Below are 25,917 nucleotides of genomic sequence, written 5' to 3' on the forward strand. Positions count from 1 at the left end.
TCTATCCAGAACGCTATTATGGTGCCATGGCAACAGATGAAGACACGCAGGCCTCTCTGGATGGGGGCACCGCTGGTTCACTCGTCTTCTCTGCTAGACTGACTGGCAGTTAAGCTCCACAGGGCTGCTATGGCAACAGACTGATCATATGCAGAGAGGGGCTGTTGGCTGCCACAGCAACATGGGGGCCAAGTCGTCCGTTTCCCCCCGAGTTGCAGGAAATGAGATTGACTTTGATGAGGACTTGACCTCGGGCGCATTCTCAATATCGGGCTGTATATTCTGTATTTTATGACACGATGGGAGTTGATGCTGCAACATCAGCAAATACTGCATGTGTGCATGTGTGTGTGTGTATGATTTTTGTCATGTTGTGTCCACAGATCACAGGAAAAAGGAGTGATGCAATATGGCAGCCTTTCACCAAACTAGGCTGTTCACTGGTGGGTTGACACTGAGCTTGCAACTTCTAAAATATGTAGTCTCAAGCTACTGAAAAATGTATGCTACGTCTGTGTGCCCAGCAACACCGTTCCTCCATCCTCCTCACATCCCGCCTGCAGCCAGGAGCACTCGAGCCCCGGCGGCCGCAGAGGGCTGACAATGCAATCACATCAAACTGTCGGGGGGGATAGCAACACTATCGGGAGGCCGGAGACATCTCACTCTCTCCCATCTCCCACCCACCCCCATCTGCATGAAAATGGAGGAAATATGAGATATGGATTTGCCTCAGATGTGAGAGGCTCGACAGGGGCGGGTTTTTGTATGTTGAGCCGGTGCATCGATTGATCGCCCGCCCCCCCCCCTTCGGCAAACGCTCGATGGCCGGGCTGCAAACCGAGAAGAAAAGCAAATATGCTGAATTATTGGACGTCGGCTCCAAACAGCTGCGACATCATTCTGCGAAAAAGGAGTAAGAAGCTTTTTCAAAAATGTTAGAAATCGCCAGCAGAACTTGACATATAGTTTGAAATGTGAGCACATTCAAATCACATCAGGGGGGGGGAATTCACATTTTTTACATCAAGACCTCTCTGTCGCTGTCAGTTAAAAAACACACAACAGAAAACCACAGGGGGCCGACTGAAGATGACGTCCACTTCATGCTCAGCCTGAACGATTGTTTGTGGTGGAAAAGCAAAGAGATGAGGGTGGGGAGGGGGGGGTGAGGGGAGTGGTGGAGGTGTTGGTGGTTGAGAGATGAAGGAGAGAGAGAGAGAGAGAGAGAGAGAGAGAGAGAGAGAGAGAGAGAGAGAGAGAGAGAGAGAGAGAGAGAGAGAGAGAGAGAGAGAGATAAGAGAGAATAATCCAGTCCCCGGAGATGGAGACATGCTGTTGTGCTCCAGTTGCTTCTGCTGGCCTTTGACCTTGTGGATTGTATATGTGTGTGTGTGTGTGTGTTTGTGTGCATGCGTGTGCACGTGTGTGGAAATCTGCAGGGATGTGTGTGTGTGTATGTTTGTGTGTGTGTGCGCTGCAGGGTTGTTTGCCTGTAATTCCGTGCAGCATCTTGATTATGAGAAAACGCTTCACTTAATCTTTCATTGGCAATTGCAGGCTGATTAATTATTCAGGGGTTTGTTTCATTACATTGTTACATCAGCACAGAGGAGACGGAGTGTGGGGAGATATTATGTTCACGGCCGGTGCAGCGTGGAGGAAGAGACACAATGTGCTCCTAACAAACCACAGCTACACAACTACCCCTCCATCCATGACACGAACAAGTGCTGAATCACCGAATCAACACAAACAAGACAAATCTGCTCGTATCATGTTCTGGGAATTGAAATAAAACAACCGTTTCCTAATTTCACACCGTGTTGAATTTGTTGAATAATAACATTGAATATGAGCTCAGAGCTGAACTGAGCCTGAAGCTGCTGTTGACTTTACTGTGTCAAGAGCAGTGTCCATCCTCTGCTCCGCACTGCCACCTCCTGGACACGCCACGCCACATCATCCCAGCCCAGGGACAGTGCATCTGCAGCAGCAGCAACTTTGCTCTTCTCAGTTGCAGCTTATAAAATATTCATGCATTCAATGCACTGCCTACTGTTCTGGAAAATGCGGAACTCGATGCCTGCAAAGCGATGTCTGGGGTGCAGGTCACTGTCAAGTTATAATGGGGGTTTGGAATAAATCACTCATATCAAGATCTTCAATACATTTACTGCAAATATTAGCAACTTTGTGGTTGTTTAAGTGTTATTGTAGTTGTTTTAAATAATTGTGCGTCTCATTGTTGTTGTTTCGAGTGTCTTTCCATGAGTTTGTGATCATTTTGCACAACTTTGTGGTCATTTAGAATTGTGTCCTTCTTTATTTTTGCAGTTGTGTCTTGTAAAGTTTCTATTCTTTCTCTTTGTTTTGTGTCTTTTTGTCCTAAATCTCTTTGTAATAAGTAGGTTTGCATCTTTCAATAGTTTAGTTTATTTTTCATACACATTTTGCATCTTTTGGTCGTAGCCTCTCGAATGGTTTTAGCACCTTTGGACTTTTTGTGTAGTTTTGCATCCTATTGAGGTTGTTTTGTGTTACTTTGTGATCGTCTTGCATCTCTATGTCATTGCTTTGCATCACAAGTGTCCACTAGGCTGGTTCAGTATTCCAAATCAATACAGTAAATAACTCACTTATATCATAATTTGATTTATATTTTTTTGTGTTTAGGCATCAAACCCCAATGAACGTCGTGTCTGAGACCAGTTAGCTAACAGTCTTTGTCGTTTTCTTGGCTTTACATTCATTGTGTTGACTCATCGGTACAGATTTCTGTTGCTGATGTTGCATTAGACAAAAAATGACTGTACAGGTCTGTGCGTGTTTGTGTGTCCACATCTCGTCCCTGATCAGCTCCTCGTCTCAGCTCCACACGTCCTTCCCCTTTCCACCCTGAGACTCCTCTGCTCCTCTGCCCTCCGTGTGTGAACAGAGGAATAATTCACCAGCAGTGTTGCACTGAAATGTGAAACCGTCCCTGGTGCCACGGCGCCTGCAGCTCTGACCAGATGGAACGTTGTGTAAAAAGGGAAAAGATGAGACCTTCAGCTTCCACGAGGCTCTGCCAGAGATTCCTTCTTCCATCCAGCAGAAACCTCATCGCTCTGCTGCAGCAAACAGAGACAAACCAGTGAATAACAGACAATAACAGTAAAAACTTGTGCTGTTGACTGTTTTCCTTTTTAATCTGCAATGTGGAACCCAGGTAAACATGGACATCGTGCACATGGTGAATTGCCAGTGCTGCATTTCTGGTCCTAATAACACAAGTATGGCCACAAGTTGCATAACAACATAATATCAGAGGGAGAGATTCAAAATGAGGAAGCATATCATCAGAGACCATGATTTAATGACCTCTTGTGGTGGAAAGTTGCAGCTACATCACTGCAGGAAGAAAACTCGACTCTACTCAGTTTCTCCTCCAAGGCCCAACTGTCTCCTTCAATTCAATTAAGCTGCATCAAATTTCATATATTCACAGATATTGGCAACTGAAATGTGCCTGATTTAAAATATATATATATATATATATATAAACCTTATTTTACAATGTTAAATCCTTTTCCTGGATCAACTCTATAAAGTAAGGCTCTCTCTCTGGGCCTGTGTCTCATCCTTCATCATTCTGTTTACAAGTTTTTTACGTAACCCTGTTGAAAAACCAACAAATCAACCAATACACGAGGCAAAAGGTGAAATACAACCAACAGAAATATGATTTTATTATTTAATCAGATTTTTCTCCACATCACACTGACTCCCACTGTTTTCTTGTATCTACTATCGGATCCATGCAGGTCACAAGCCTCACAGTCTGCTGGTGAATACCAACTACAACTGGTTGCTCTTCAAATGGTTTTATGAGGACTCGGTTCTCTCAGAGCTTCCCAGAGTTAAAAAGACAAACAACTCGTTTTACAGCAGCAGCCTGAAGCTCAAGTGCTCCAGTGACAAGAGGTTTGTCTGGTTTGAGACTCTCACAGCTCTGGATCTCTGCTGAACATCATCCAGAGTGTGTGAGCTCACATGAGCTGAACGTGGGCAGCAGCAAGAGATATTATGATGATGATGATGATGATGATGATAAAGTTGATTACATTGAATTTTTATTGTTGTTTTTATCCTTTTGTGAAACACATTGTTATTTGTTATTATCGTTATTATTAACATTATTTATAATAATATCACTAGCAGTATTCGTAATAGTAGTAGTAGTAGTTATTCCAGGGTTTATGAAAGGTTCCTAATAACACCACCAGGGGGAGCACACACCAAACAAATCAAGAAGTGAGGTTCTCACGGTGGCTCTGTCTAGATGCTCCAGGTTTTACACATATTAGCTTTATCGCAAAAGTATTTCTGTTCTAATAGAATAAAGGTTGATGCAAGTTTTCACAAGACAGTTTCATAAGAAATAAATCTACTTCCAAACGCTGACTGGTTTTAACCCCATAAACAAAAAGATAAATGTTTATCAAATTTCCAAAAGTAGTTTTGATTTGTTTTCCAACAAGTTCCTGGACTGGTGTTACCAATATTTACCTGTTTCCTTTAGTTAAGTTTTCAAATGTACATCTTGATACTTTAACAGTGTGAATACAATACATACTGAGTCCTGTTCAGAGCTTAAGTCTATGATCCGTGTTCAGCTGTTTTCAGGGGGAACCAAAACTTTCTGTCTGACGCACAAATCCTCCTGAAGTCTCAGCACACGTCTGTTCTATATTCATCCACTTCAGAACTGTGTGTGTCAGTCCTTTGTTTCTGAGCAGGTGCTTGACAAGCTTTTTCATTTTTAGAGTCAGCTATTGTTTTAACTCTGAGGTGTTTGTCTCCGGCTGTCAGTCAGAAGAACCAGTGGAAGTTTGGTGTCACTGTGGTTTGTTCGTCGTGGTTTCAAATTAAATCATTTGAAAGGAGCTGAAGTGCATGTTCTAGTTCCAACTTGTCAAACTCATCACACAGTTATCATGTACAACTTTATTTTATGAAAGAGAGACAGACAAAAGGAAAAATAGACTCAAGGCCTAAACGCTTTAAAATCTTATTTCTTTTCAGCAAATCAAAAAAAACATTAAATATAATAGAGCCCAACACACCAGTATTTACTTCTGTGCTACCTTAGAGGTCAAGCAGTCTTCTGTAGGTATTTGTAAGTAAACTTGATACTGCATTTATGCTGTAGAAATAAAGGGGCCATATTTAATGATTTCTTATATTCCTTAATTAAGCAAATTATTCGTTATCAAAAAGTATACATAGATTTTTCCCCGATTCCTATTGTGTCACCGTGACCTTCAACTTCAATTCTACTTCAGTGAAACAGTTAATCCATGAGATCAAGTGACAACTGGTCAATTTGGAAAACGTGTTTGTTGGGTAACCGTGACTTTGACCTTTGTCCACACAAATAGGCAAGTGGCTCTAACAGATGCATCACAGTATTTGTGTTAATTACAATATATATTTATATCTGGCTTTAAATCAATCTGCAATGTTAGATGGTTGAGCCAAGGCAGAGCTCCATCTCGCGTTCGGGCCGTTGACATGAAATCAAAATGTTTCTGGAACAACATAAGATTCAGAAGGCCAGACAGATTGCTCAGTTTTTGGAAGATGAGAGAGACATTTTTTTTGATGGCCTTCTTAGTTCACATAACCTCACACCTACATGACCTCAACGTTAAGCTGCAGGGCCACATCAGCTCTGAGTGTGATCGGGTAGCAGCTGTCCCGTCTCTCCAGCGCAAGTTGAAGATTTTCAAAGTGGATCTCCAAGAGAACTTTACACATTTTCCGGCAATGAAGCAAATTCAGGGTGTGAGAGAGATATTTCTACTCATGTTGAATTCATACACAAACTGATTGGAAACTTCAGTGATCGTTTTAAAGACTTCAGCCTGGAAGAGCAGCTCCTCCTTGGCTCCACATAAGTTGTGAATCTGCATTCTCAACACTTAAAATCCCAAAGGCCAAATACCGTTCAAGAACGACCTTCTCTTACATTCCTGTACTGTTCAACCTGAAGCACTTTGTCTTTGAGTATGTCACATCTTTGATGGTTAAAGGAGTGTAGGCCTATATGCAAATTCAAAGACAGAATGTTAATTGCACTCTGTTTCGTGTTTGACTAGAACAGGCATTGTATTTCTGCCAGTATGTTTTTTTGCCAGTTTAGTTTTTTTCGCCAGTTAGTGTTTGATTTTGTATTGTGACAAAAGCAAACTTGTGCAATACAAATGTTAATTCAGATGATTTAGTCAGAACCCATATTTGTATGTGTCTAATTATACGGACCCCAGAAGGGGAGGAGGGTTGATGTCTGGACCTCTTGCAGTTTAGGTGAAGACCCCTGTTATACAGTATGTCATTGCTGTGACAGGACCCCCCCCCCCCTTTCTGTAACCCTCAGTTAATTACACAGTGTTTGGAGGCTGGAATATTCCGTGACAGAAACCAGTTTGGTCACAAGGACCAAAACAAAATGTTCAGTCTGGGCTGAGGATAAAATAAGTGAAGAGAGACAGAGACACTGTCAGACAGAGAACTGAGTCGTCCACACAGACGGACGACGGAGCCAATCGCTCCGAAGCGGGGAAAAAACTTCTTCTCCAACACAAAGCTGCTTAACTTCAGTTCCTACGACGGTAAGAAAAACCTGGAAACTTCCCCTACTGTCAGTTAATATCAGTAATAATGACTTTTCAGACAGGATACTTTTTATATGTACACCTTTTTTTTTAAAGATTTTTGGAATATGAATACATAATTAGTATTAACAATAACAATAATAACGTTATTTGTGAAGCATTTTTCCTGGTTTGTTTATATATTTTTATCTTTAATCTTTCAGAATAAGTGATATTTGCACATCTGACAATAGAAACATTTTAATAAAAAGGTAACTCACACCTTGTGCTTTTGTTTTTGGAAAAGTGAGAAACGCTGTAGCTTCGAGGTTCATTCACACGTTTGGATTGTTTTATTGTTTTAAAAAAAATAGAAAAATGTATATATTTATATATTTTTTCGATGGTCCCATAGATTGTGTTAACAGTGTTAATGTCATCTAGTTGGAGGCTCGATGGCTGAATGTTTAGTTCGCATGTGAGTTGTTCTCCTCTCCGTCGGAATTCATCAAATAAAGAAGTTGAAAATCACTTTAGAAATGTATAAATGCAAACGTGTAGAATTTAGTTTGAATGTACCAGTTGAGAATGGAACATGGGACAGTGACGGCCGATAAGCAGTAAAATGTTAGACCGCTGTTGTGATGTGAATGATGCCTAAAGCTGTAACAAGAGTGACATGATTTACTTCACAGTGGAAGAGCGTCTATCGCCTCAGGAGCTGTCAGGTAAAAAATTTCAAGGATTTCAAAAAACGCTTTTATTCATGATTGGGGCGAAGAGGAGAAAAGGAAAAACATCACAATTATAAATACGTCCATTTTATACTTTTGCACAGTTTTCAGATTGGAAAAAGTGTAACGGAGACTTTACAAGTGTGTGTAACTGTGTTTCAGATCCTGATCGGCCGCCAGCATGTTCAACATATTATACCTGGCTGCACTCAGTGTGCTCGCAGGTGAGATGTTTCACAACTCACACACAACCACTCACTTCATTCACACTGACAAGAGGTCGTTAGTAAGCGTCCTACAGATGAGCGACAAATTAACAAAGTAGAAAAGTGTTATGTGATGTTCTACTAGAATTAATATTAAAATAACATAATATTTTCATTCAGATGATCCTAAAATCCCCAATAAAATTAAAAACCTCCTGAAGAACTTGAATCCTGGGATAAGTTGGGATATAGGATGCATCCAACCTTTTGCTGCTTTGATTCTCTGGGATGAAAGGACACATTTGAAACAGCTTAGCAATGAGAAAGTCTATTGGCGCCACTGTGACGCAATCATCTTTTCAATGGAAGCTCTGAAGGAGGCAGCCTCAGAATTGAATGAACTGAATTGAGACACATCTTTCAGAGTAATGTAGCTACAAGAGGTCAGACCTTTACTTTGAAAATAAGACCTCTTCTTTCATTTTTTTAAATCATAAAACAAAAAATAAACCTCGACAAATTGACTCGTGAGATCTAAGTTTACTCTTAAAGTAACAACAGATCCAACCAAAAACCATGTGTCTCAATATCTTCAGGTACGGCAACGACAACAAAACAGAGCTTTACCGGTTCAGCTGAATTCAACATCACGTCGTGCCCCATCACCTACTACGGACAGAAATATGACAAAATACATGTGAGTAATAAACTGTCGCTGGTTTTAATCAACCTACCAATTACGTAAATAACTAAACAATCAAATGTTACAAGCTGACATGTTATTATCGATGATGTGTCTCCTCCTGTCCAACAGGTGGGCTTCAATGCCAGCAGATTTACTGTTTGCTTCAATGGCGCGTACAAATCTGGAATCAAGAAGGACTGCATTCTGATATCTGCAGGAGAGGCTGACAGAGGCACCCTGGACATAATCCAGATGAGTCTCCAACCTGGATCTTGGATCCATAACGATCTACCGAACGTGAAACACGCTTTGAAATGTATCATCAAGATGACATTAAGTGACAGTCAACAAACGGAGGTGAGAATCCGACGGGGACTTGTTCTGACCCGTGTTGTTTTCAGCTCTTCTGATTTTAAAAACATTTCTTTCCTGTGCTTTGTCTAAATTCTCTTCTCAGATTAACATAATTGAACTTGGCAATTTTGAGCCAGAAGCGTCTCTGGCAATCACAACGTTTTCTGGTTACACTGCTTCTCATGTCGTGAGTAAATTAATCAGGAGAGTATGACGGGTATGAGTTGGTCATTGTTCTGTTGGTTGTGTTGAGTCGGGTGTTTAAATCCCGATTTATTAACGATATATCTGTCGAAGTCTTGGACGATTACTACACATTAGTTTTTTTGGCACTTTCCAGGAAGCAGACGCGCAGGTCAATGGCCTCACAGTCTCTAAACAGAGATTACTTACAAATGAAACTCATTTGTCAAGTGTCTTCACAGAAATAAGCGCTTGTAGACACTCTGGTGAGTACCATTATGCTTTCTTGAGACTTTGGTGATTTTTGAAACCACCTAAATATAGTTTTCCTGACTTCTAGGCGTTGTTTATAAGAAGAACATGATAGTTCCAGACCCAAGCATCTGCTCCACTGTTTCCTGTGATGCGAGTGCAGTTGCTGCTGTCAGTGTCTGTGGTCCCAAGGAGCCCTGCAATGGAAATGGCAGGTAACATAAAAGTCCATAAGTTCTTCATGAGTTTCAGTCGTTACGAACACTGATGGTGTTTTGTTCCGTTTGAATATGCTCCTCCGCCTCCATCAGCTGCATCCCAAACAACGTGTGCACCGTGGTCGGCTCCACGGTCATCGGTTTCGCTGGGCAAGTCCAAGCCGTCCCGGACCGCTGTGGCTACACTCTGTTCAAGTCCACACCCATCCCCGGCTTCCAGGTGGTGGGCGTCTTCCAGGAGAGACGGCGTAAAGACGTCAGCTTTTTGAAACGTGTGATCCTGCAGCTGGCGGGAGCTCAAATCTCTCTGGAACAAGGGAGTCGAGCTCTGGTGAGTTACGCTCCATAGAACCCGCTGCTGCACAAAGAGCTGTTCACCTGTTTATTCAAAGTTTGGTGAAAGAACCCTGAACTGGAGAATCTGCTGATGTTGCTGTGGTCTTGATCGACGTTGATACAGAGCGCTAGAGTTTATTGATATAATATTCAATCGTATGACTGAATTGGACATAAGATGAACGGTTCTCTAGATAAGCGAGAGATTTCTTTCTTTAATAATGAAAACCGTGCTAACTATGATAAAAGTTTAAATTGGATTCAACATTTTGCACGTGGTCTGTTTTTCTGACTTGTTTCTCCGCTGCTGTGACGAAGCTTGACACCAGAGAGCTCAGACTCAACACCACAGCGACGGTGGTCCATGGGTGGGAGCTCACCAGGGACCAAACTGGAGTGACAGCTAAGATGTCAGCCTCGAACTTTACAGTTTCTGTCCACTTCGATGGCTCCATCACTCACATCCACTTGACAGGTACAATTTAAATCCTTGATTCTTAGTAATTAGGCTGAAGGTGCCATGTTGTGGGTGATGTATGGAGTCAAATTCATCTGCGCTGATCAGGCACCACCCAACAAGAATCATATTTGTATGACGTGGTATAGAGAGTAATATGAGTACTGTTTAAAATACATGTACTTCTGTACTTGCATTTGATCTGTGGAACAAATAAAATGGCGTCATCTGCATAAAAGTGGACAAGAAGTGCTGATTGATGGGTTTATTTTATCACAACCACCATCTGCCATGTTTCTTGTAACTATTCTTTTTAGATTAGATTTCTTTATTTATCCACACAACGGGGAAATTCACTTGTTACAGCAAAAAAGAGAAAAACAGAATTTAAATAACAGTGCCGAAGCAACAATAAAAAAGAAAGATCAAAATATATACACTACTAAACTACACATAATGAGAGTAAAAATATACAGAAAACAAAAACAAAAAACAACCTGCAAAACAGACACTGTGCAAAAGCAGGTACTGGGGAGAAAGTGGAGTGATGTAAGTGTTATTGTAATGAAAACAAAAGTATTATAAGTAATATTGCAACAGTAGTGACCATGATACAGAAAAAATAATTAAAAAGTAAGTGACCATAATATAAATAATACTACAAGATAGTATAAAGGAAAATATAAATATTGCAATGTAACCATTATAAGTGACCATGATATAAATATAGATGTAAAGTGTTGAATATTATTGTGCATAGTAGTGATCTGAGTAAAAAAATAAAAAATAAATAAGAAAAATAAAAATACAAATACAGCTATGGTGAGAGGTTGAGTGGAGATAAATAATAGACAGGGACTACAACATTATCAGGTGGTGCTGGTGTTGTAGAGCCTGACTGCAGCCGGGATGAAGGACCTGCGGAACCTCTCCTTCTTACACCGTGGGTGTAACAGTCTGCTGCTGAAGGAGCTGCTCAGGGACCCCACATTGTCATGTAGGGGGTGAGAGGTGTTGCCCATGATGGACGCCAGCTTGGCTAACATCCTTCTGTCCCCCACTTCCTCAATGGAGTCCAGAGGACAGTCCAGGACAGAGCTCGCTCTTCTTATCAGTCTGTTGAGCCTGCTCCTGTCTCTGTCCGTGCTACCCCCCCTCCAGCAGACCACAGCGTAGAAGATTGCTGAAGCCACCACAGAGTCATAAAAAGTCCTGAGGAGAGCCCTGCACACTCCGAAGGACCTCAGCCTCCTCAGCAGGTGGAGGCGGCTCTGGCCCTTCTTATAGAGGGCATGTGAGTTATCAGACCAGTCCAGTTTGTTGTTGAGGTGAACACCCAGGAATTTGTAGTTCTCCACCACCTCTATGTCCAATCCCTGGATGTTCACTGGTGTTAAGTTGGATGCTTTTTTCCGGAAGTTCACGATCATCTCCTTCGTCTTGCTGGTGTTCAGCTGAAGCTGGTTGAGCTCACTCCAGCTGACGAAGTCTGTGATGACCGCCCTGTACTCCAGGTCATTCCCCTCAGGAACACATCCAACGATGGCTGTGTCATCTGAGAACTTCTGGATGTGGCAGTGGGTGGTGTTGTGGGTGAAGTCGGAGGTGTAGAGGGTGAAGAGGAAAGGGGAGAGCACCGTACCCTGAGGGGCACCTGTGCTGCAGAGCACCACGTCAGACACACAGTGATGGAGCCTCACATACTGTGGTCTCTTGGTGAGGTAATCCGTTGTCCATGCAGCCAGGTGTTGGTCCACTCCCACGTTCTCCATCTTCACTTTGAGCAGTGAAGGCTGGATGGTGTTGAATGCACTTGAGAAGTCAAAAAACATGACCCTCACAGTGTTCCTGCTGTCCTCCAGGTGTAGCAGGGATCTGTGCAGCAGGTAGGTAACTGAGTCATCCACCCCAATCCCAGGCTGGTAAGCAAACTGCAGGGGGTCCAGCTGTGTGCCCACCAGCAGTCGTAGGTGTCTCAGGATAATCCTCTCCATCGTCTTCATCAGGTGAGAAGTCAGGGCAACTGGCCTGAAGTGGTTAGGCTCCTTGGGGCGCGGCGTCTTCGGCACCGGGACCACACAGGAGGTCTTCCACAGGGCTGGGACTTTCTCCAGGCTCAAGCTTAGGTTGAACAAATGCCTGATCACACCACAGAGCTGGTCAGCACAGTCCTTGAGCAGTCTTGGGCTGATACCATCCGGGCCCGGGGCCTTCCTTGCCTTGATCTTCTTGAGTTGGCTTCTCACCTGATCATCTGTTATAGAGAGGGGGGTGGAGGATGACTGTGGTGGGGGTGTGGGGGTGAGGAGTGGTGAGAGTCTCAAGGGGGGATGATGATCTGGATATGGGGTGGGGGTTGGCTGGTGGGGGTCAGGTGTCGAAGGTGGCAGGCTGAGGAGGGGAGGGGGGGGAGGGGGGGCTGGCCAGGAGAGGTGTGAAGAGGGGGCAGGGGGGGGGGAATCAAATCTATTGAAGAACAGATTCAGTTCATCTGCCCAGTCCTTGTCCCCGCTGGGTTGTTGTCTTCCCACACCTTTTCCGTGGCCTGCAATGGTCTGCAGCCCTCTCCAAACGTCCCTGGCGTTGTTCTGCTCCAGCCGCTTCTCCAGTTTCTTCCTGTAGCTGTCCTTCCCCTTCCTGATCATCAGCCGGAGTTCCTTCTGGACTCTGCGCAGCTCCTCTTTGTCCCCCGATCTGAAGACCCTCTTCTTCTCGTTCAGCAGGGCCTTTATCTCGGGGGTCACCCAGGGTTTGTTGTTGGGAAAACACCGTACCAGCTTGGAGGGCACAGTGTTCTCCTCGCAGAAGTTAATATAATCCGTAATGCAGTGGGTCATGCTGTCAATGTCAGTGCCATGGGGGCTGCAGAGTGCCTCCCAGTCTGTAGTCTCGAAGCAGTCTCTGAGCCTGGCACTGGTCTCCTCGGACCACTCCTTAACAGTCCTCTTCACAGGTCGTTGTTTATTCACCACAGGGGTGTAGTCCGTGACGAGGTGAACGAGGTTGTGATCCGAGCGACCAAGCGGGGGGAGGGGGGATGAGGTGTATGCATCCTTGATGTTTGCATACATTAGGTCCAAAGTTTTATTGTCTCTAGTGTGGCAGTTCACGTACTGGGTGAAGGTGGGAAGAGCAGAGGACAGAGGGGCATGGTTGAAGTCACCGGAGATGAGGAGGAGGGCTTGGGGGTGCTGGCTTTGAAGATGCGAGATAACTGTGTGGATCCGATCTGAAGCTACAGCAGCGACCGCCGAGGGGGGGATGTACACAGTCACAACAATAACATGTGAAAACTCCCTCGGGAGATAGTATGGCCGCATGCTGACCGCTAACAGCTCCAAATCTCTGGTGCAGAGCATCTCCTTCACGCTGGTGTGTGCCGGGTGGCACCATCTATCGTTAACCAACACAGCGATCCCACCTCCTTTCTTCTTACCGCACTCCGTTGCATTTCGGTCCGCTCGTACGAGTTGGAAGCCGTCCAGATTTACGTGTGAGTCCGGAGAAAGTTCAGTCAGCCACGTCTCTGTGAAGCACATGAGGCTGCATTCCCTGTATTCCCTCTGCAGTCGGGTCAGCGCCGTCAACTCTTCCATCTTGTTTGGGAGAGATCTTACATTCCCCATGATGACAGACGGTAAACATGGTTTAAACCGTCTTTTCCGCTCCCTGCGCTTCACTCCCGCTCTGCATCCTCTTCTCCTCTGTTAATAACTGAGTCACATGCAAAACACAAGGCTGTTAAATGGTACATATCAAATATTTAAGATGATCTAATATGAGACGCTAATGCAAGAATCATTACGTCCGATATTGATCTGCTCGTCACTATTTGAAGCCTTTGTTTTGCTCCACTTGCAAAGTTCATTGATCCGTCACGTTTTCCTTTCTGAAACTGGTCAGGGCCAAATGGACGAGACGCACACGGGTTGTGTGGCAACTCCAGTCGGACTTTGAGTGAAGAGAAAGACTCCACACACAGTGTCAGCGGGTGAGACCTCGAACACAACGTCCCACAGCAGCCAAGTTGTAGCTCAGATAAAATGAACTGATCTGACGTTGCTTATTGCCCCACAGCTGTGACACGCAGTATAATGAGGCTGCGGACCCGACTATCAACTGCAACACCTCAACTGACTGGTAAACGCAAACTGAACCAAGTTGTACTGAATCCTGGAATTAGACGAACTGGAGGCTTCTCTATCCATAACGTTGTGAAAACAAGAGTATAGTTTTAGCATTAGCAGTATTTTAGCTTGAATGCAAGTTACTACACGTACTCTACCTACGGCTAGCTAGTTAGCTCACCCAGGAACGGTCTAAATTATAAATGGGAGTCTTATATGATTTTAATTTTGTAATATTGACTGATTGTATTTGCCTCTGTTCTGTCATATTTGATCTTGTTTTAACGTTTAAAGCACTTTGTAACTTTGCAAAGTAATTATTCTTTATCCTCTGCATCACTGGAACAGGTGTAACCTGCTGAAGCAGGCTCCCTTTACTTCTTGCAACATGCAACATGACCCAGAACCCTTCATTACTGCCTGCACACAAACGCTGTGTAAATACCCTGAAGGGGATGGTTTCAAATGCCAGTTCCTGGAGGCGTACGCCAGAGCCTGCAGCCTCTCCAACGTCACAGTGGAGGAATGGAAGTCAAAGACCCAATGTTGTAAGGCTGTGACTCAGTATCTTCTGTGTTATGGTTTAAAATAAGACTATTTATCTCTACTTCAACGTAAAGACAGGGTCCAGTTTCCAGTTGCAGATCTCAGCACTGAAACTGAAACATTACACGTTACAGGCCTGCTTGGTTGAATCAGACTCAAATACATTCACTCGCATGTACTGATATTTTCTTGTGAACCTTCTGTGAGACGGATCATTGTCGAAGATCAACACTTGTATCTGTGTGTGTTTGCAGCTTCTTTCTATCAGGGCTTCTGTCAGGACACGTACTGCAGTGAGCACGAGTTCTGTGGGCAGAAGCACAATGGGGCAACCGGCTGCGTCTGCCGGGCCATGTTCGCCTCCAAGTACAAACCAACCGGCGCCTTTGGTGAGTCGGCTTTGACTCAAGCGAGTCACAGCTCTTTTTAGCATTTGTCTCAGATTTATGGTCTAACTGGAATATCCATAGACTTCACTTTAGGAATTAGAAGAATCTGAATAGATGTGTCACCTGTCGTGGTCAGAAACCTCCTAATGAGGTCATTGGCTTGCATGTTCAATTCCTTTGGCCCAATGAAAAGATTTGGCACCAAATAATTCCAAACATGATATAAATATAAATGTTAACAATCTTTTTCGTGCGTGTAATAACATTAAGAAGTAATGCTAAAGAGACACGATATAAACTCTTAAAAGTGCCCGTTTGTCAGCCCCTGAAAAGATGTTATTCAAGGTTATCCTTCCTGCTATTTGGAGAAAAGCTAAATAATCTTTATATGATGTCAGGAGAGCCATCGGTCTGCGAGCTGAACGCTGGTAAGGTGACTATGGCTAAATGTCTCATGGAGGACAAAGGCATCGACTTCTCTGTCTTACATCTCAATGACGAGGCCTGCAAAGGTGAACTGGACAATCAGACCCACATGGTGAGGTTCAGCTTTGACAAGAACAAAACCTGTGGAACAGTGATCGAAGTGGGTACCTCTTAGGAGAACATTTAGTAACTGCTGCAGCCTTAAATGTTAAATATAGGTGCAGTACCAATGTTGTCTCCGTGTGTCCCTACAGGCAACCAACAGCCAAATCCTCTACAAGAACAACATTGTGAACCGGAACAGCACCTTGCACGGCATTATCGACCGACAGAAGTCGGTTAATCTCGACTTCTCATGTCTTTACGCGTCGGATCCAGATCCGGATCAGAATAAGAATGAGTCTGACTCTCAGGGTGTATCTATGGGGGATGGCAGGACCTTTACCTTCTATCTCAAAGAAAGGTGTGTGCTGGGTGTATGGTTCCAGAGGTGACGCCTTTGAGAACAAAAAACTGAGCTTAACTTACTTTTTAAGAGAGGAAGACTGAACTGAACTCTTTCTTTGCCTTCCAGGTCCATCTCCCAGCCGATTAGTATTTCTGGACGATGGATTTGCAATCTCACCATGACAGCCTACAGCAACCCCAACACCAAGGAAGCCTTACAACCACGTAATGAAATGCGACTGGGCCAGAAGCTTTGGGTGGAGCTGAACGCGGACGAGCTGGATGACAAAATCGTTGCTTTGGTGACGGAGGCCTGCTGGGCGACCGACCAGCCCAGCCCGAACGGAAGCCTGAGATATGACCTCATCATCAAAGGGTGAGATCACAGACTGCATGACGATACGTATCCATTTCCTCCCACTGTGCAAACATGAAGCAAAAAATATCCCAGATCCCAGTGATTGTGGAGTGGGATCAAGGTCTCACTGATACATGAGCTCCACCAATCACGACCCAGCCTGAGAGGAAACTAACCAAGTCTCACCCGAACCCGACAGAGATTCAGTTTTTCTGGCACAAACCCGACCTCATCCCAATGTTTGACCTGATCCAAATAGTTTGGCCTCACTTTTTTAGAGCTTTCATGTCATCTATCTTTAAATAGTCTAAGGCTGAGACACACAAAGATGCTCGTGGAGATCATACCCCCTTCATGTCTGCTCTTCTGTCTGTTTGAGTAGCTGCCCTAACCCCGCTGACTCCACGGTGAATGTGAAGAACAACGGACAGGGAACATCCAACCGTTTCTCCTTCAACACATTCCAGTTCTCTGGCAAGGGTGGTGAGGTCTACTTGCACTGCAAAGTGACGCTGTGTGCCAAGAAGGGTAACAACTGCATCCAGGTAGGTCAACATCTCCTGACTAGATCATATTAAGTTATATAAAGTTATATGAGTAGATATTTTGTATTGTTTTATCAACCCTAAAACTGAACTTCTGTCATTTGATTTCTTCAGAGTTGTGGCCCGGGTGCGAGAAGACGCAGGTCCATCATGTCAAAGTATGGGGATGAAAACCCTGCCTTGATCAAACTGGCCTGGACTTTTTGAGTGAGTTCTATTCCCCTGCTGACGGATGTAAGGGGGGGTCACCCTTATGCGTTGGCTGAGATAGAACAAATTCTACCCATATTTTTCATTTCTGATCGAATATTGTAGAAAATACATCTGTGTAATTTCAAGATCAATGACTGACCATAACTTGGGTTTGGTTATTTTCTCAGGTTTCAGTGGAGACTCGGAAGGACCGAAGCTCAGGAAGAGTCATTGATCTTTCTACAGATCTAGAATGAAACTTCAACCAGACGTCAATGCTGATCCTTTCTAAGCATTGAATACGTTGGGTCTTGATTTGGGTGTTTCTGGGTTGTCTTTTCCTTTCGGGTGTAAATGATTTCTGCAGCAGAGGTATGGAATATATCCTCAGCTGAATATGTGGGGGGGGGGGGGGGGGGGGCTTCCTTAGTGTTCTACAGACTATACAGACTATGAAGAGTGGGCTATAAGGTTTTTTATAGATCCGGCTGGTGACAGCGCCACCTTGTGGGTTAGAGTTAGGGTCGATCCTCCTGTAGAGCTTAAGTATGATTTTGAAATCCAAGAAGAACTTCAACCTGGTTAGAATAAAAGTCAGGTTCCTTTACCTTTACTATGAAAGTTTATAATCAATAAAAGCATCAGTGGAATATAATGAGTTGTGTTTTCTGTTATGTTGTCATCCCTTTCCATTTGTTGTGTGTCTATTTGTGAGGAGGCTGGTGCTGCTACTCAATGATAGCATGCAATCTGTTCCGTTATGCTGGAAAGATTCTAATATATATATATATATATATATATATATATATATATATATATATATATATAAATGCAATTACGGTTATATCATTATAAATTCAGCTATATAATAGAGCATATCCAGGTATATTATAGGGTGTATGTATGCAAGTACGTATTTAATTTATTTTTATTCTATTATCGATTTGCTTCTTTATCACGTGTCTCTTTTTGTAGCTGAAAACCGCTGCACTACTGCAGCTAACCTGCAGGAGGTGACAAAGAGATGTTTTTGTCTGTTGCTCGAGTTCAACACTGCTTTTACAGAAGAACTATATGTGGTAACATGCTATTATGCATTATTTAAAGTATTATATTACTGTGACCAGACCTGAACTAGAATCTCCAAACTTTAACATTTGCAGAATTTGTCTCCAGTCACAGTTTGAAACTCTTATCGTCATGGTTCAATTTCAATGAAGTCATGTGACTCCAGGATACAAGTCCATTCAACAAATGTGCTTCAAACCAAACTCTATTGGTATAATTGTATTTTTAAGACATGTTAACACTAAAATCTGTCGTGTTGTTTTTCCACATCTCTCCAGCAGATGTCGCCCTGACCTCATGTTTCCCAGATCCACTCAGAAAAGAGGCAGAGATACAAGAATCCAATGTTTATAATGTAGATACATTTATAGAATATCATTTTTCTTTACAATGGAATCCATCTGTCATCCAAGATGACCAGAAAAAAAAAAGCACACAATACAGTCAATAAAACAAACCAATAGAACACATGATTGTCACTTACTGCGAGTCACAAAGAAATTACGTACCGTGAATAAATAATCTACAGAAATATGTACAATATGCACAACGAGAATTCAATGGAAGTGCAAATAAAGCTTTGGATCCCTGCACAGGAGGAGGAGGGTAAGCAGATGTAGACCGAGCCAGCTGTCCCCAACAAACAGTGATGAAGCAATAATCACCCAGAAGTCATCAATTCACAGGACATTTAGTAACATTTAGGCTTTGAGCTCCTGCATTTAATGACTTTTTTTCAAAAATTAATAAGCTGAGCAAAAAGAATAAACAACAAAAAAGAATAAAAATAACACATTTCATTATGTACAGTGCATCGCATTCCACAGAAAAACTGGAAAAAATGTCCAATGAGCATCAAGGCAACATCCACGGGAACCACAGGCGGCGGCGGCAGAGAGAGACGGAAACGGAGAGAGATCCAGAGAAGAGGCGACTCACTGCAGGAGAAAAAATAAAACCTCATTGTGCTCCTGCTGGGCTCCCTTCAGCCGGTAATGACAGACGCAGGCTGCGGTTTATATTTAAACGCTGTACAACTCTCCTTTCTTTCCCATTTACACCAACTGAAGACCAGGAGAAGAAAAGAGCTGGTTGGTGAGAGGAGCTGCATGTGTGGTGTGTAACTCGCTCCTGTCGGGTCAGAAACACACACAACCACACACACACACACACTCTTAGCACAATGCACACATGTAAGGTCCCAAGCTTTGAGTCTCTGGTGGGTTCAGTAGCTCCGAGTTACCCAGTGTTCAAGTACTCCAGCGCCACTTCGTAGCAGAACTTGTACTGGTCCTAAAAGACGAGAATCAAACAGAGGAAACATTAGAGAGAATGAAAAGAGCAGCGGGTCACTGATTAACCTCCTGCTCTCTGTGCGGGGGGGCAGTGTCCCGCCTGAGGGCCGCTGCCTGGTCATTTGATTAAATACATATTATTATTAGCGAAATTAATCATACAAACTCGATGTGAACTGAAATAATGGAGTTTAAAGGACATTTTGAAAGACACCCCTTCAACACACATTACGTCAGCTGATATTCTGCTGTAGTGGTGCATATTTTCAAGATATCAAAATTAGACTTGGGTCAAATTACAGTAAAACATTTGCATAACAGTGTAGCTCAGGCCCTCAGGCTTGTTGGACACTTTTCCCTTTGTTAACACAGACTTGGAGATGTGTATGGCCATTCAAATCATTGTAAATAGCTACTTGCAGTATGTCTGCACAATAAAATCAAAATACAGTTTTCCTCAATAGCAGTATGACAAGTTTTTGCTGTTTCTGCTCATTAAGACAATTCAAATCACACAAAGCTTCACTCAGGAGCAAAAATTTTAACTGAACATAAATAAAAAAAATTGACATTAATCTAACAATCATCGATATTGACTTATGTCAAAATGTTTATATGATTGTGGCCATTTCGCCCAGTTCTAATTTGCAGAAAGCTTTTAAATAGTGATCTTTTTGTTTTCTTATACCCTCATAGAATTCAACAAAGGTCAAAGGCCATGAACCAAAAACCTGTGACTGATATTCATGCAAAAAAGTGCCACTAACTTTATGTCATTATCTATAACAAGCCACATAATATGCATAATGCTCAAACCAAGTAGTGGAGCAAGGCTTTTAAAACCATGTGGCACTGTCAGGAAGTCATAAACTGTGGAAAGGGCTCCTCACCAGTAGATCCACCATGTTGGGTTTGTTGTTCCTCAGTGTCTTGACGGCGTGGAACACGTCCACCGAGCGCTGGTGCTGCAGCATCTCACACACGATGCTGATGGCACAGAACGTTCCACTGCGGCCGCCTCCGTTCCTACAGACGAGACGGAAGACATCACATTTGAGTTTGGTACGGAAGGTTAAAGCTCACAGTGAGGAGCTGAGGACTTGTATTTTGATGCAGTGAAGCTTCTCGGTCAGTAGGTGGAGATGTTTCATCTTTAATGTCCCCTCTGACTGAGCCTCCTCCTGCAGAGTGTGTTTGGGGGGGAACTTACAGACAGTGGACCACAGTGCGTCCCTCGCCCCCGTCGTACTCCTCCTGCCACTTGTCCACCTGTCGGATCAACTTGAGGAAGGAGCGCTTGGACATGGGCGTGTCCCTGTACATGGGCCAGCCCAGGAACTGGAACTGCTGCACCATCCGGTAGCCGTCCTGTGGCTGGAGAGGAGGGTGGGGGGGAGGAGAAGGACACACCGGTTATTCCAGGTTAACACACAAACACACACAAGAGGGGGGGCAATCGCTGTGCTGTGCAGAGATACAATCAGACGGACGCGGGGGCCGAGCTAAGCCTTGATGGCGACAAGTAGGACGAGCGATGGATAAAGGCCAAGACGAGATGGAGGAGCAGATGGACGAGGGTGATGGATGAGCACAGGCATGGCTGCAGAGAGAGCTGAGCAGACGCAGACCCTCTGAATCACACTCAGACATATGGATCAATAACACTTGTCAGTGATCATGTGTGATTAGACCGGACTGCACTTAACACGCCGGGCCGTGCCCCTGCAGGTCAGAGGCTGTTAGGACACGGTGAAGTGCCGAGCGATTATCGACGACCTGAGACAGACAGTGGAGGTAAGGAGCTTACGCAGGTGAGTGCAGGCGACGCCGGCCCGGGTCAGAACCGTGTCCGCACAGTGAGGATGACCAGTTTGAAGTTAAAGGGGTCAGTTGCTAAAGAATGTGTCGAGTAGCTAAGGAAACAGTGTCTACACACATTGGGTTTCTTTTGGATTTACTCTGAGATTCGTTCCTTCACTCCAATAAAAAACAGGTGTATTGATTTTGGATTGCAACGCTCACAGAATTGAAATATAAAAATGTTTAGAAGCTTCTCGCTCCAGAATAAGAAACTCAAATTTGTCTGGATAATCCATGAGATACATCGTCAACAATGTCCATAGGTGATATTTCCAGTGGTTCCAGTAAATGTCAGTTTTGTGGATTAATCTCGAGCAGTGGTTCCCAACCAGGAGGTCAGGCCTCCGCATGGGGTCCCAGGATGAATGTGAGGGGGTCACAGGATGATTAAGACGATGGGATCAACAACAACAAAAGAAAACATATGCTGTCTTTCTTCTTCCGCCTAATCCTTCTCTAATTTGTGCTTTTTGCTTGTGAAACCCTGATAGTGTCAGATACTTTGATTCTATTAAAATTGATTCGAGTTTAAACAATCTGACCGAGAAGGAAACACCAATAAAAGCTTAAACCCAAGTTTTCTATTAGTGTTTAAAAAAAGGGATTTTTCTAAGTAAGAAGCAGGACAGAGAGCTTCCTGTGTGTCACATACCCGCGCTGCGTTGTAGATCCGAAATATTCTGCTGATGATGTCCTCCTCCAGGTCGGCGGAGACAAACTCCACCTGGATGGGTCCATGTCGGTGGACGCCGTTTTCTGGCCAGTACTGTGGGCACAACTAAACAAAAGAGGCACGTACACACACACACACACACATTCACACACAGACAGATAAATGCAGCCACATACACACACACACACCACAAAAAAAACAAAGAGAAAGAAAGATGATTCATTAGTTTTGGAACAGAAACTTTCCTGACATTGATTTCAAATGTTTATACACGTGTGAATTATGTTGGATTTGGGGATAAAAACACAAAGAAACAAGAGTCAGACAGAATGAGGTGAGTTGCTTCAGTGTGATGAGCTTTCTCTCCTAAATACGACAAATTGCTCTTTCACTGGAGAATATTGGTACAAGAAGCCGGAAGATGTTTTTGACAGACGGAACATTACAAACACAGACGAGAGGCTTCTCCTCAACATCAGACACTTTGTTCCACAAATCAAACAGAAATTCCTCAGAGACCTCGGCTAATTGTTCGGATCAAGTGAAAAACACACACGCAGACTCACACGCACACAAACACACACAGACGCACACTTAGACACGCTTTCCAGTGTCTGATGAATAGTTGAAAGTCACGTTATTTGCAATTTTATTTTCACCTAGAGTCTTTACTTTAGCTTAAGATAGTATTTGTCAAAAGCTATTGACATTTATCAGCTAGTTGAAAGTAATTTGAATTTCTCTGTGACATTTAGCAAACACGTTTACACTACTTTTGTATGACTAACTATTATTAGTATAATTCTATATTCATCCCAAGCTATATTTAATATTTCAATTACACTTACAGATACTTTTATATCATTCAGCTAATTTGTCTAATTGTTGTTTCACAATGTATCCATTTGTCTACATTTACCAACATTTTTAAACGATTTAATCATTAAAATTGATGAATTATTGCAAAAAATGAAAATAATAATAACGATCAAAGGAAGCAGTTGTGTTTATAACAAACTCTGGAACAGTGTTTAAAGTTCAGAAGGAGAAACAAACTCCTGGGACGACCTCATGAAAGCTTCCAAATCTCCTCCAGTTCCGCTCCTCGGGAGAGAAAGCCCAGTTAAGAACATGCACCTGCAGACCTGCACACCTCCAGCTTCACATAGCTCTGAATCAGACGACTGGGAAGTGTACAAACAGTAACACACACACAGATGGACAGATTCCGCACCGACTCACACAAACACACACACATGCAGTGTCACACCGTCGTGAACAAACAAGGGAGGAAAGAAGAAAAGGAGACTACCTGGGAAGACGGTAAATAACAGGGATGAGAGCATGCATACAGATGGACAAACAAATATATTCTCTCTTCTTCTTCCTCATACACCAAAAAAACAAAAACACTTCTCCAGTCTGTGTGGCACCTAAAGATAAAACCTCCAGCTTCCTTTGAGAGTGCGTCAAAACCTGACAAACAGATGCAAAAACAAAGATGCTGATGCCGGTACAGCTCCACCTCCCTCGCCTCCATCTACGCCTCGCCGCCTTCCTCCCATCCCACCTGTGCTGTTCTCCTTGGCTGGCTGGCTGGCTGGCTACAGTGAGAATATTGAATGAAAGGCCTTTTTCTTTTCAGCCAGTCACCGAGGGAAAGGGGATTTGGATGGGGAGAGCAGCCTGGCTTCAGGCTTTGATCCCCGGGTGTTATGACAGAGCCTCGGGGCGGAGAAACCCGGAGAGTCTCTTCCCCAGGCCTGTCTCTCCATCTCGCTGTGCTTTCATGGCAAGTCCTCTTCCACTGAGCAGCAGCTGCCTCATTCTCAAACCTGCTCCTTGTACACGTGTGTGTGTGTTTGCGGTTGCAGATGCATCCTCGGGTTTCGCCCTCGAACAAAGAGAAAGCAATCTCCCTCTGAATCCAGTTCCCACGCTGTTTGTGTGACTTCATCGGACGCACACTCCTGATGAAAGGGAAGCTTCCCCGCGTTGTCTGTTTGCCAGCGCACCCCTTTGCATTATCCCCGGAGGATTATCGTTGTGTGTTGTTTGTGTAGGAGTGAACGTGCACACGTATCAGGTCGGGTTTACCTGGGCTGGGTCAACGTCGTTGAGCATGACTATGGAAGTGCAGTGGTAGTCCAGCACTAGTCTCCAGAAGTCCTTCACTGTGTTGGGCAGCGGGTGCTGGGTCACGATGAACGCAGAGGGCTGCTTGTAACTCTGGAGGGAAACAGAGACAGAAGCAGAGTTAAAAAAAACATGTTTCCCCTGAAGGCAGCACATGCATATTGCACAGTTTGGAAGCTGATAACCTCCTGAAATAAACCTAGAACCATTTCCTAAATGACCTCCATCCTTTGACCCCGCCCGCTCGCTGAGTGTTGTTTTCTAATGGAGATTTCATGTCTGGCGAGATTTTATTAGGACGCTGCACTTTTAATGTGGTTCCTGGCTCCCGAGCGTAGCCTATGTTAACGGAGAGCATCCCGAGGTCACCTGCTCAATCCCGGCAAGAGCCAAAAAGTCCATCACACCACGCGTGCGTCGTCAAGGTGACCTCTGTCCGGGCCGCACCTGAATAAATGTGTCACTGGAAAATCGCCGTACGTTGCATTTTCTGTCGTCTCGTGGTGCAATTTAGATATTGTGACGAGGGCTGGGAAGTTTACGGGAAACGTGCCGAAACCGACATTTATAACCTCTAAGCGACCTAGTTGTGGTCACGTTGGTTAATTCGGTGAATGCTTTCGCCCGATGTGTGCGCTTCACAACCTAGCACACTGCTGTGTCTCCTCCCTCCCCTGCTGACCTGCGCTCACATTACATGTTTACAATTAACACTACAGGAAATAGGAGCATGGCTATGTTCCCACAGCCGTATGTTCCCACAGCCCTATATTCCTACAGCCCTATGTTCCCGGAGCCCTATGTTCCCACAGCCCAATGTTCCCACAGCCCAATGTTCCCACAGCCCAATGTTCCCACAGACCTATATTCCTACAGCCCTATGTTCCCACAGCCCTATGTTCCTACAGCCCTATGTTCCCGGAGCCCTATGTTCCCACAGCCCAATGTTCCCACAGCCCAATGTTCCCACAGCCCAATGTTCCCACAGCCCTATATTCCTACAGCCCAATATTCCCACAGCCCAATGTTCCCACAGACCTATATTCCCACAGACCTATGTTCCCACAGACCTATGATCCCACATTTCTAATATTCATTACAAAATTAGGCCCTATGTTCCTACAGTTCCCACATTTCTATCCCTGCCTGGTAGCTAACCCTAACTGCTAACCCTAACCCTAATTTTCAGAAAAATCTAGAAATGTGGGAACATAGGGCTGTAGGAACATAGGGCCTAATTTTCAAAATTGTCAGTGAAAAAAAAATCCTTAGAAATGCAGGAACATAGGGCTGACCCCAGAAAATAGCCAAGTAGACAAAGTATCATTTCAAAAGTGATGCATTTAAGAGATGCAAGTGTCTCTTACGTCCATGAGCGCTGCGTTGATGTAGTTGGAGCTCTCCCCGTCGATGGTGATGAGGAAGGGGAGGCAGCGGTCCGGCGGCAGCACGTCCATGCAGCGGTTCTTCTCGTGGTTCCGGGGCAGCAGGGCGATGCTGCAGTCCTCCACCCGCAGCGTGGGCGTCACCATGTTCAGCGTCTGAGAGGAGGCAAAGGCAGAGTTACAGGCTGTCACACCGACACCGAGAAGGTGGGCACTTTGCTGTTGAGCGTGCTAATTATCTCACGATATGGTAATTAACAATGCAATTCTTTAATCAGTTACGTTAGCGACTCCCCTGATGCGACTGTGATGACACTCAGGGGCATGACGCTGATTGGTCCGAGGAGGGGTGCTGCTATTACACATTTAAAGAGATATAGCTGCGGCTGATTGGCCCAGAGGGGGGC

At 44.1% G+C, this 25,917-nt stretch overlaps 2 protein-coding genes across 2 annotated transcripts in view; one reads left to right on the top strand and one right to left on the bottom strand.

The window, feature by feature from the left end:
* Window positions 1-3,217: 3,217 nt before the first annotated feature.
* LOC133018261 (alpha-tectorin-like) lies at window positions 3,218-17,321 on the top strand. Its single transcript, XM_061084582.1, has 19 exons — window positions 3,218-3,275; window positions 3,807-3,966; window positions 7,302-7,366; window positions 8,175-8,275; window positions 8,393-8,620; window positions 8,721-8,808; window positions 9,141-9,267; window positions 9,364-9,601; window positions 9,925-10,081; window positions 13,967-14,054; window positions 14,141-14,203; window positions 14,539-14,738; window positions 14,991-15,125; window positions 15,524-15,711; window positions 15,806-15,885; window positions 16,126-16,374; window positions 16,739-16,901; window positions 17,016-17,108; window positions 17,282-17,321. Exons 1-18 carry the CDS (start codon window positions 3,218-3,220, stop codon window positions 17,106-17,108), a joined length of 2,481 nt encoding a protein of 826 aa, XP_060940565.1. The 3' UTR covers window positions 17,282-17,321.
* Window positions 17,322-19,219: 1,898 nt separating this feature from the next.
* The window catches only part of LOC133017819 (receptor-type tyrosine-protein phosphatase mu-like), a 171,993-nt gene continuing 165,295 nt past the window's right edge, over window positions 19,220-25,917 (bottom strand). Inside the window, exons 30-35 of the mRNA XM_061084029.1 lie at window positions 25,493-25,666; window positions 24,087-24,218; window positions 21,969-22,094; window positions 20,667-20,830; window positions 20,347-20,482; window positions 19,220-19,454 (exon numbers count right to left, since the gene is read on the bottom strand). Of these exons, the coding sequence (XP_060940012.1) occupies window positions 19,401-19,454; window positions 20,347-20,482; window positions 20,667-20,830; window positions 21,969-22,094; window positions 24,087-24,218; window positions 25,493-25,666 (786 nt within the window). The 3' untranslated portion in view covers window positions 19,220-19,400. The remainder of the gene's footprint in view (window positions 19,455-20,346; window positions 20,483-20,666; window positions 20,831-21,968; window positions 22,095-24,086; window positions 24,219-25,492; window positions 25,667-25,917) is intronic.

Source organism: Limanda limanda, chromosome 13, assembly GCF_963576545.1.
Source record: "Limanda limanda chromosome 13, fLimLim1.1, whole genome shotgun sequence".
Lineage (NCBI taxonomy): Eukaryota > Metazoa > Chordata > Actinopteri > Pleuronectiformes > Pleuronectidae > Limanda > Limanda limanda.